Source organism: Acromyrmex echinatior, chromosome 6 (assembly GCF_024713525.1).
Source record: "Acromyrmex echinatior isolate Ae372 chromosome 6, ASM2471352v2, whole genome shotgun sequence".
In the NCBI taxonomy this organism is placed as follows: Eukaryota; Metazoa; Arthropoda; class Insecta; order Hymenoptera; family Formicidae; genus Acromyrmex; species Acromyrmex echinatior.
In genome coordinates, this window is record NC_141857.1 from 11,663,126 (window position 1) to 11,675,954 (window position 12,829).

At 34.1% G+C, this 12,829-nt stretch overlaps 1 protein-coding gene across 9 annotated transcripts in view; it reads right to left on the reverse strand.

Annotated features, from left to right (window-relative positions):
* The window catches only part of Sara (Smad anchor for receptor activation), a 188,361-nt gene that overhangs the window by 22,373 nt on the left and 153,159 nt on the right, over nt 1-12,829 (reverse strand). For 8 of the 9 annotated variants that reach the window (XR_015545342.1, XM_087406959.1, XM_087406965.1 and 5 more), the window contains 3 exons: nt 1,871-2,089; nt 1,658-1,780; nt 1,431-1,595 (listed from right to left, as the gene is read on the reverse strand). Coding sequence is in view for 8 of the 9 variants with exons in the window: in XM_087406959.1 (XP_087263085.1) it covers nt 1,431-1,595; nt 1,658-1,780; nt 1,871-2,089 (507 nt within the window). In the remaining variant the exon portion in view is untranslated. The remainder of the gene's footprint in view (nt 1-1,430; nt 1,596-1,657; nt 1,781-1,870; nt 2,090-12,829) is intronic. The other variant, XM_087406961.1, reaches the window with a different exon arrangement.

Sequence of the window (12,829 nt, forward strand, 5' to 3'; positions counted from 1 at the left end):
AAAAACACTAATAGCGTCTTCCCGAACATACCTTTTATATATATATATATATATATATATATATATATATATACATATATATATATATATTGCGAATACAAATTAGTTCGATCCGTTTTTTTGTGTTCAAAAATGCATTTATTTCAAAACAAAATGAATGAACAGATTAATTAAAGTATTGTCCATCGCTGGCTACTACTTTTTCCCATCTCTCAGGCAATTTTCGAATTCCATCTCGAAAAAATGACTCGTCTTTGGAGGCGATCCAATTTTGGAGCCAATTTTCGATTTCTGCGAAAGAAGTGAGCCGGTGACTTGCCAAATCATGCATCCTTTGGAACAACCAGTAATCAGAAGGAGCAATGTCCGGAGAATACGGCGGGTGCGGCAAAACATCCCATTTGAGCGTTTCCAAATATTTTTTTACGACTTTTGCGACATGAGGCCGAGCGTTGTCATGAAGAAAAATAACTTTATCATGTCTTTGCTCGTATTCCGGCCGTTTTTCTCGCAATGCACGGCTCAAACGAATCAATTGTAGCCGATACTGATCGCCCGTAATGGAATCGCAGGTTTCAGCAGCTCATAGTAAACAACACCCTTTTGGTCTCACCAGATACAGAGCATGATCTTCGAACTATGAATGTTCGGCTTTGGTGTTGATGTTGAGGTCGATGGCAACGATTGACCAGGCTTAGCGTAGTATTTTTTCTTCTTGGGATTGTCGTAGAATATCATCTCCAGTCACAATCCGATGCAAAAAATTTTTTCTTTGTTGTCTTTGAATCAGCTGTTCGTTGAAAAATCGCCTTTCAACGTCTCTCGGTTTCAGTTCATAAGGTACCCAATTTCGTTGTTTTTGAATTATTCCCATGGCTCTCAATCGTGCAGAAACAGCTTGTTGAGTTACTCCCAATGATTCTGCAAGCTCCTCTTGCGTTTGACTCTGATCTTCTTCGAGTGAATGCCCCTAATTCTTTGTCTTCGAATTTTTTTGGCTGTTCAGAGCGAGATTTGTCTTCAACGCTGAAATCTCCATTCTTGAAACGTCGAAACCATTCCCTACATGATTTATCAGTTGGAGCAGTGTCACCATAAACTTCGACAAGCATTCGAGCATTGGGCTTCAGCTGCACTTTTCTTCCAATTAAAGCAGAAAATTAGAACCTCCCGCAAATGGTGTTTGGTTAACACAAAATTTGACATTTCAAACACAGTAAAAATCAAGGTTTTTGTATGAAACTCAAAGCGATATAAACTGAATATTATCAGCAGATGTCTAACCTCTCTGAAAACGCCAAAATCAGCTATCACTATGAACCATTCACAACCGGAACCATCTTTTGGAAAACGGACCGAACTAATTTGTACTCCCAATATATGTCAAGTGATAATATATACATTCTCTATGTACACATACGAGATATTACCTTTAATAGCTTCGAGATATAATTGATTAATGTATGTGAGAAGGTCCTTTGGAATCCGTGTTTCATCTGGCAAAACTTCAACTAATAAAATAATTTCATCCTGACCAATACAAGCAAGACCTCTCGATGTCACATTCCAGCAGATCTTGTTTACGCAGCAATTTACTACAAATCATATGAATAAGATTCTTACAGATATATTGGCAATATAATTTATTTATACTTACAGTTAGTTATTTTCACATATGCGTAAAGATTATGATTAATTGCGAACATTACTGACGGTTCGCATTCGTTTTTCAGCGTTTTATAAAGCACACTTTCGTCCATAGGTGGATGGTATATAATTTCTGTTTATAATAAAGAAAAAGAAAATAAAGTAATATAAATGACATAACTACTATAATTGCAAATATTTTTATATAATATGATATCCTTACGGCCTTTATGTATCGTGACAGTCGGAGGAAATAAATTAGAATCATGTGGTATGTAACTATTGGTCGTATTATCTAAAGGTGGATGATTTTGTCTTCTCATTGCAGTATCCGTCAACACAGACCCCGATGCAAAAATCCGTTTATTTCCCTGCTTACGGTACGGTAGTTTTGGGTCCCAACACGTGTCTAACTCTGTCAGGTCACAGCCAGGCCTTATTCCTGTTTTAGTTATAGGTGCGTAAAAATAAAACAAACAGGAGAGGCTGGGGAAGGAGAAGTTGACAACATACTGGCATGTTTCAGAGAGGAAAAATAAATAACTAATAATTTTTTATTAAATGTATTGGAGCGATAATTTTATACAAAATATATTGGATAAAGGGGGGGGGATAAATAAAAATGAGACACAAAACAAAAAATATTGCAAAAAAATATGATTAGAAAATAACAATACCTTTGAAAAATAAATAGTAACCGATATACGTGTACAACTCGTGAAGAAGAAATGATGATGAATTTGATATTTTCGATTAGTATATAGGACGTTATGACAGAAATGACTGAATAGCAAACTTATTTATTGTGTAGAATAATTGCATATAATAAATTATATACATTATAATCGATATATAAATGGAAACATATAAACTTATAATGGTATTATGCTCATGAATTTACAATATAACAATTGTAATCAGTACGAAATATATAAAAATATGTATATTATACAATCTAAGGTACACACACACACATACACGAAAGTATTAGAATTAATTATATTTTTAATATTATATTAAATTATATTTTTAATATTTAATTGAAATAAAATATTAAATTGCAGCCTTTTAAACAATATTACATGTAAAAGAGATAAAGAGGTTTTAAGATTACAAGTAAAATTATAAAATAATTTAACAATGTATTCAGTTTTTATAAATTTATTGTAAACACGCATTATACGTGGCTCATAAAAATATTCGATACATTTAATAACGATACGTTTAATAGTTATTTAAATCAGATAATCCAAAATTTTAATATATAATTTTAAATTTTAATATACAATGTAAAAGTTGATCCGCCTTTTGCTTTTATTATAGCCCTAAGATGATTTTTCATTGACTGGACTAACTTCAAAGTAACATTTGTGTCATATATCAATAATATCCCGTTTTAATACTTCTTTCGAGTAATAATATTTCGTAAGTTTCTTTCCACTCATTCCACAAGTCTCTACAAAACTCGATAAGATTTAAATCAAAACTTTAGTAGATGTGGCAATATGTGCGGGACGTTATACAATACCCATTCTTTGACAATTTTCATTGAATGCTTGGACTCATTGTACTGGAAACAATAATTATTTGATGGATTCAATTTTAATACATTGTTTTTCAAATTGTCTTGTAAAATTGTAAGTACTTCATTTTACTTAAAATTCCATCTATAAACACAAGATTTCTCACTCTACTAGCTGCCATATAGTCCTAAACCATTACGCTTTTGCCATTACGATTCCACTATTATTGATTTTATTGATGGCCGTAGAATTTTCAATTCTAATTGTGTGTTTTGTTTTCTCCACTTTTATGTTCATCATTATCAAATCAATATCATTATCAAAAAAATTATAATATTTAATTATATTCGTCTGAAAATAATATTGTATCTCAAAACGAATTGTCTTTGTTAATAAATTCTTTAGCAAATTTTAAATGTAGAATTTTATTTTTCTTGCTAATGGTTTTTTCTCCTTGGAACTCATGTAAACCATTTCTTTGCAACAGTCGACAACACAATTCTGTACTTCTTTTTGGAAAACGTAACCATTAATGCCAATTGTGATTTAGAAGTGAAAGGATCTTGTTTGATTTTCCATATAATAATCGTCTTTTCTTCTCTCACAATTAGCTTTCTTGATCGTCCACAGCGAAGCTTATTTGCAATGCTACCTTGTTAAATTTTTTCATAATATTGATTACAAAAACTGTTTTTGATAAAATGATAAATTAAATTTTTTCATAATATTGATTACAAAAAATGTTTTTGATAAAATGATATCAAATAAAACAGATTCGGTTTACAATATCAAGATCGATCCTGGTAGCTTTAATACAAAATTTGATATCTCAAATACTAACGAGAAATGGCTCATTAATCTGAGTGAGGTTGACATTCCAAGTAAAGCTAAAATAGTTTTATAATTGGGTCAGCATTTTAATTTATCTAATAATTTAACGAATAAAGAATGAATTACACATGAGTTCATTAAACACGTTGAACATAATTTGTTTAAAGCTGACGAGGATATTTGCAAATCGGTCAGAAATGAGACATCTTACATCCTCAAGTCTATTAATAACTGTGATATCGAATCAGCTGAAAACAAAATTGTGAAAGAGAGTGTAAGAGAGGTTAAACGATTCATCTCAGAGAATCCTGAGATGTTAATCACGAAAGCGGACAAAGGAAATACCACAGTAATCTTGAATCGTGAAAATTATCGAAAAAAAATGTATGAAATTCTTAACTATCAGACGACATATAAGGTAATAGATAAAGATCCTACAAACAAGATAAATTTAGAAATTAGGAATTTATTAAAAAATTGGAAAAATAAGAGGTACATTGACCCAAGCATATACAAAAAATTATATGTTTCTGATTGCGAACTTCCGAGATCTTACGGACTGCCAAAAATTCATAAAGAAGGTCATCCACTAAGATTAATTGTCAGTTGCATTAATAGCGCCTTTTATCCACTCGCGACCTTCTTAAAAGAAATTATTGATAAAAGTAATAATAATAATTTCAGTTATGTTAAGGATAGTTATGATTTGGTTGACAAGCTTAATGGAAAGGTTATCGGAAAAAATTTTAAAATCATATCATTCGACGTGGTCTCCATGTACACTAACATACCTGCGAACTTAGTATTAAAAAGCATTGAATGTAGATGGAACTTGATTGAAAATAAGACTTCGATTCCTTTGCATGAATTTGTTAAAGCAGTGATGATCATAATTAACTCCACGTTTTTTAAATTTGACAAAAAAATATTTAAGCAAATTTTTGGCATGTCGATGGGCTCTCCTCTATCGCCTATACTAGCGAATATAGTCTTACAAGACTTAGAACAAGAAATTTTCACTACTAATAATATTATCTCTCTGTTTTATTTGCGATATGTCGATGACATTGTGTTAGCTGTACATGAGGAAAAGGTTGAGGAGGTTCTAGATTTATTTAATTCATACCACGACATTGATTTTACGGTTGATTTTGGCGATGAAAACGGTATCAATTTTTTAGACGTTAAAATAATGATTCAAGAAGGAAACATCATCTTTGATATGTATAAAAAACTGACAAATTCGGGGAGATATTTAAATTATTTTTCGAATCATCCATTAGCACATAAAAAGGGAGTAATCATTGGGCAGCTTGACAGAATTTTAATGTTGTCCCATCCCAAATTTCATGAAAAGAACATCTCGGATTTAATTCACACTCTTCTCAATAATGGCTATCCGCTCAAATTCTTATTTTCGACGATTAACAATAGAATAAAAACTTTGGAAAATAGAACTAATCCGGAAAAAAATCGTGAAGTAAATAATAATGATTATGATTCCAACAAGAAAAAATTTTTTACGATACCATACTTAAGTAAGGTTTCTGAGAAATTCAAAAAACTCGCATATATTTATGGGTTTAATATAGCCTATAAACCGATGAATAAATTAAATACAATTATTAAAACAGGAAAGGATCCCTTGCTTAAGGATGACCATTGTGGGGTAGTTTATAAGATTAATTATTTGAATTGCGAATCGTCATATGTGAGCCAAACTAAGAGAAAATTAAAAACTCGTATTAAAGAACATAAGACTGATATTAAGAAATCTACTTCTGAGATATCAGTTATTTCACGTCACGTGTGAATGAAATGCATGATTTTGATTGGGATAACATTAAAATTTTAGATACAGAACAATCATTGATGAAACGAAGAATTTCAGAAATGATACACATTAAAAACCAAATAAGTGGGATCAATAAACAAAGTGATACTGAAGGTTTGCCTGATGTTTATCTTCCTCTTCTAAAGAAAGATCTCCCTCGCACTTAATAAACAATTCTAGAACTTTCTAAACTATTTGACTTATGGATATAAATAGCCGAAAAATATGTGATACGACCAATAACAACACATAGTGTCACGACAAATTTCTATCTGTGAAATGACTATACTTGTAATTCATCGATTATTTTGCTGTAAAACAGGTAATGTTTCCTTTGTTTTATACTCCGTTTTAAAAGATATTAATAATTAAATAAATTATTATAAATTAGAATCTCTCGGAAATTCTCGTTCTACACTTTTTACTACATGACTTCTGACGTTCTAACATTATTATATGAAGCAGCGTCGCTTTGATGCAAACACGATCTTTACAATTATAACACACGAGGGTTGAATTTGATTCCAACTTGATGTAACTCTGCGTCTTAAGAATATTATTAATTTTACTGAAGATGGCCAGATTGTGGCCGAAACGTTTAATGTTTTTATTGTAATTCGTAATGCAAAAATAATTAAATATCACTAACTACATCTTGTGCTGTGGTTCTTTATGCTCTTTCTTTTCATATATTTTTTAAATGATAACCACATTCATTTTTTACATTTTTTCATAATATAATATAATAAACAGTAGACTTGCTTCTGTTTACAAGTCGTGCAATTCCATTACGTGATTTTCTTTCTTTATATCACTTCACTAATAATTCTCTTACTAATTTGCTTATTTCAAATTTATATAGATATATACACATATATATATATATATATATATATATATATACATATATATATATGTATATATCTATATAAATTTGAAATAAATATATATATATATTATGACGTGCAATTTTTGTCCCTCACTTTCGCGCCATTCCGTCAGAATCGCACGTCCTCCTAGCTTAGAAGGCGAGTACGCACGCAAAAGCGTGTGTGAGCGCATTTGCGGATCTACTCCCTCAATTCTCTGTTCTTGTTTAATAAATTTTTTCTCTTCTCGTTAAGACTTTTTTCTTTAGTGATTGGTCTCACAGTTAGAATTAGAATTGCCCACGGATCGGTAGCTGCAATTTTAATCTATAATTATGCTATCTCACCCACCATGGGAAGAGAGAAGATTACATCGCCAAGAAGAAAGAAGAGGCGACGCTACGCTGGAAGATCCCTACCCGGGAGTTCGGACGCAGGTCGTATTATTTCAAATATTTGCTTGAAATCCGCTGCCGCCTTGTACTTTATTTAAAGAGCCTCACAGAGAGAGAGAGTGGCAAACTGCCTCATGAGGTGATTTAATCACCTCTGATTGGACCTGATAATCAAGCTCCATAGAACCATGATGGGGATCTGCCGTTTAGCTTAGACTGCAAAAGCAGTACGCTTGTCACCTTGTGCTGCAATTTTCTCCTCAATTTTACAATTATTAGATAAAGTCTTTGTAAGTAATACATATTATTAATCTTGGAAATATATATCTTCTTCTACTGTACATATATACATGAAATAAAATTACGAATTTTTACATTTCAGATGATCAGGATCATCTGATCAGGATTTGTGCATATTATAAAATGACTGCCAAGTGCAGTACTCCAAAATGTACAAACTCTAATAAAAGATAATGCTACACAAGATTTGCCCAAGATCCAAACTTGAAACAGAAATGGATTGATGCTGTCGAATTTCTGATTGGAAACCTTCAAAATCAGTTTTATAATATTATGTGAGATTGGTACCGAAGCGTGCATACAAATGTTTTATAATGTAATTCGCGTAATCATCAACAAAAATAATATATAATAAATATTATAATTTCTTACTCAATATCAATATATTAAATTTAATATAATACGAGTGTATATAATGATTATGTAATTACGTGAAAAATTCTAACATATTGATGTTACATTAATGATAGTTGGTGGAACCGATATTTATTTCTAACGTGTACCTCTTATTTTTTAGGTTCATTTCCATTCATCAGAATTATTCTATTGTATGTTAGTAGCAAAAAAATTATGAGAAAAGGTTATACCAAGTTTGTTATACAAATGTGATGAATTTGTCAAATTAGAAAGAAGAAAAAATTGAAATAGGAATTTCCAATCAGGAATTCGGCAGCATCAATCCATTTTTGTCTCGAGTTTGGATCTGGTCTTGCAAATGTAGTGTAGCAATATTCTTCTTTAGAATTTATGCATCTTGGAGCACTGTACCTGGTAGGCATTTTACAATATGCACAAATCCAGTTCAGATATCTGAAATGTAAGAATTCATAGTTTTATGAGGGCAAGTCAATAAGTTTTTAGAAAAACATAGTAAAACATATTTTTTTTGATCGATTCATTTTTATTTCTCAACATAGTCTCCTGTCAGCTCGATACACTTGATCCAACGATTCTCCAACTTTTTCAAACAGTCCGAATAATATGATTTGTCCAACCCTTTAAAATAAGCCTCTGTTTCGGTGATGAGCTGCTTTCTGAGGAGGTGAATCTCTTTCCTCCGAACCATTTCTTCAGGTTTGGAAACAGATAATAATCGCAGGGGGCTAAATCTGGCGAATATGCTGGATAAGGAAGCAATTCATAGCGGAATTCGTTGAATTTGACCATCGGTGCCAGGCACCATGTGAACCTGTACATTGTCTTGATGGAAAAGCACTTTTTTCTTCGCCAAATGGGGACGTTTTTTCTTCAAAATGTTGTTGAAACGGTCCAATAAGGGTCTAATAACGATCCTACGTAGTAATCGTCATTGATCGTGTGCTTCGATGGAAGGTAATCGATATGAATTATACCGCGTACATCCCAAAAAACTGTGGCCATCACTTTCCGGCCGACTTCACTGTCTTCGCCTTCTTCGGAGCTGGTTCACTCGGTGAAGTCCATTGTTTTGACTGTTCTTTCATCTCGGGTGTGAAGTAATGGATCCATGTTTCGTCCACAGTAATGAATCGACGCAGAAATTTATCTGGATTACGTTGAAACATCTCCAAACATTGTTTTGAAATCGTCACACGATCGCGCTTATGGTCCACAGTGAGCAAACGCGGCACCCATCTTGCCGATAGCTTTTCATATACTCAATTGTTCGTACAAAATTGAAATCACTCTGCCATGTGATATGCCTGTGGCCTCAACAAACTTGCGCACTTTCACTCGTCGATCAGTCAAAACAATATCGTGGACTTTATCGATGATTTCTGGCATAACAGCCTCAATTAGACGTCCCGAACGATGTGCATCACATGTGGATGTACGACCACATTTAAATTCATTCACCCAATTGTATACAGTCGCAAACGCTGGTGCAAATGTGCTATGAACATTATCCAACTCGGCTTTGATTTCTTTCAGCGTTAAACCTTTCATATGTAGATCTTTGATCACTGCACGAAACTCGTTTTTTTCCATTTTGCAAAAAATACAAAGGTTGTTCGCTTTAATCGTCAACAAAAATAAAACCACGCGACGAATTCCGCTCAAAATTTGACAGTAATCAGCTGAAAGATGTTACTTGTTAAAAAGTAATGTGACATGACACTGCGAGTGCCCTCTGACAAATTTCTTAAGAACTTATTGACTTGCCCTCGTATTTCATGTATATATGTATAATAGAGGAAGGTATGTATTTCCAAGATTAATAATATATATCACTTACAAAGATCTTATTAATTGTAAAATTGAGGAGAAAATTGCAGCACAAAGTGACAAGCATACTGCTTTTGCAGACATCTAACCTAAACAGCATACCCCCGCCACAGTATATACAGTAGCGCAACTCTTCTGATTTTATGTTGTCCAAAATGAAGTGTGCATGCTCGAAATAAATAAGTTGTAGTAACGCATCTCACTTCTTTATGCGTTCTTTTTTTCATTTAAATGTTAATGGCTATTTAAATGTTCGAGTAGCTGAAATACGGATCAGAGAAAGAGATAGAAGAAAAGAAAATCTCGCACGCACGCACGCACGCACGCACGCACGCACATACCTGCAACCAATTACACACACCAAGTCAGTGTGGCTCAAATACTATGATATACATATATAATTGCTTTCATTTTAGCTAAAAATCTGCTATGTGCAATTCTAATAATTTACTAAAACGCAAGCGATCTAGCAGGAAAACAAGCATCGTATGCTGCAGCCATGAATTATTTTTTAGTATAATGTTTGTATCATATAACATTTATATAATTTTATATTTTTTTATTACAATACAATTATAGATCTATTTCTTTTAGTTTTATTACATTTAGATTATATATATATATTTTGATGTACAAACGATCTAGAGAGAGGGGGGGAGGGAGGGGGGAGAGAGAGAGAGCGGAAAAATAAAGAGCAACTGAGAAAGAAATTCAGATGGCGCTACTAGGGAACTTACTTATTTCACGCGTGCGCACTCCATTTTAGGAAACACTAACATCAAAGGTGCCAACAGAGAGTTGTGCTGTATATACTGTGCCCCCGCCATGGCTCTACGGAGCTTGATTACCAGGTCCAATCAGAGAAAGCCAGGTCATGTCATGCAATTTGCCACTCTCTCCCTGTGAAGCTCTCTAACCTTATTAGTATCGCACATCCCTTACAGAGTGCGACAAAAAGAGAGAACTGCCAGCCACCTGAGGACCACACAAATGTCAGTCGGAGGCATATGTTTCCGACCGGAGCCAGTGGAGGAGCTGCTAAGACATTTCACCCGAGAAAATTAGAGGCCATAAGCGAAAATGGAGCTCTTGAAAAATCATATTATGTGCTCTAAAGCGCAAGGATTCGCAACCGCGAGGACCTATGCGGCACGCAACGGCAACGTGGCAGGAGCCAATCAGCATAACGACCCCCTGAGGGAGGGAGGGGGAGGGATGAACAGCTTGCGTGGATCCGCAAGAAACTCCCGAGCCTCAGTCGTTCGGCGACTGAGCTGAGACATTGTAAGAGGACGTGTGAAGTCGTTGTCGACGATTACCAAGAGGACTTTTGAGCATCGCTACTATAGAGAGCTATTGCGAGGAAGTGCGACTCAGAGCACAGTAATGTTTTAAAAATATATTTAAAACGTACATATGGACATTTTGGACATATTGAAAACATCCAGATTAGATTCATAGATCCATATTTTAAAACCGTAAAAGAGTTTAAAGACATCCAGTGTTACTATTTTATTTTTTAAAAACGTCCATTTGTTTAATATATTAATTTAGTCCCAATGGACTAAATTAATATATTAAACAAATTTTAGACCACAATCAAGACAAAATGATTCTTAAATGAGTATTATTATTGATTAATATTCTATTTCGGAATACACATAATAAAATTATGATAAAAAAAAATTTTTCCCTAAATTCGGGAATTAATTTTATAGTGCTTCGAAACGATCACCCATCCGGTTGCACATCGCCATCCACTATCCTTGATTTCTAAAATCGTATGAAAACCACTGTACTTTGATGATCCACGAACACCTATATAATCATGGATGTATAGTTATGATACATCTATTCAATATGGTCTTGATAGAAATTTGTGCAGTTCAACTAAACATCCAGTCAGTTACTGTCTAATACGTAGGCTGTTGGAAAAGTTTCTGCAAACAATATAAAAAAAAACATGTAAAATTCGGTAAATGGCTTTATTGTTTTTCGAAGTATTCGCCTTTAAGATCGATACATTTTTGCATACACTCGAACAATTTTCGAAGTATTTTTTCTATTCTGAGGCTGTAACCTTAGAAATCAGTGTACGAAATGTTTCAACAGCTGCTTCAGGCGACTCAAATCGCTCACCACGCATCTTCTTTTTAATGTTTGGAAACAAAAAGAAGTCATTAGGTGATAAATCAGGTGAATACGGACAATGAGTTATCAATTCGACATTTTTACTGAATGAAAAAGTAGTAATACTAGGCGGGTTCTAACCCATGGGGCTAGAGGGGAGCGCGGGGCGCGGGAAATACTCGTAGGCGTGGGGATACTCGTAACGCGGGGAAGGAGGGGGAAAAGGTTCCAGTGCTATTGATGTTACGTAAACATAGGATCCCGATACTTATTTTTGTCGTCACCCGCCGCTCTCTCCAAAAATACATCGGCAATAAAGGCTTGCATACACTTACCGCATATTACCATCTCTCTTTCTCTTATGTTTCATCTTTTCCGCCGCCGCCGCGTGTCACTCTCGTTATATTATTCTTGCACGCAAACATATTTTATCATACGTTTTTATTTAAAAAGAGAACGCTTAATATGGTCATGACAGTACCGTCGAGTGCGAAGGATGGGAAGTAAAAAGAAAATATATACATAATAATGCGAACAAAAATTTTTTATTCACATCTTATTACACTGGTTTTCGTACTTATTAAAAACTAAAGCTAATAGTTCGCAATCAACGAGCTGATGTCCATTGAAGATGTCGCTATCACGTATAATGTTCTCAGATGCGATGTTGGAGAATCGCGTATACTTGGTATCTACCGTATCAACGAGTCGAGCTAATCATTCGAACATTACATCGATACACCCGTTAAAGTCAAACATACGGCGTAGCGTCGTTTCGATCATCGTAATGCGTTCGGATGAAGAATCGAGACATACGAGCGTAGCATCATTCAGCATGCAAACACTGACGGTTAGCGGTCCAACGCTTATAAAATTATCCTTGTATTCGTTTCGAAACAGCTTGTAAATATTTCCTCGCTGCTCGTAGAGGCTCTTCCACGTTTCGAGAGACAGCGATAGTTCGTGTCCGCGATGATCTCCAAGGGCGACCTCTACTCGGTGGGTTGATTCCAAAAATTTCCAAAAATTTGTAGCCCATATACGTCGGATCGTAATATCTGCTCAGTAAACGCACCGCACGATGCTCCGTACTGT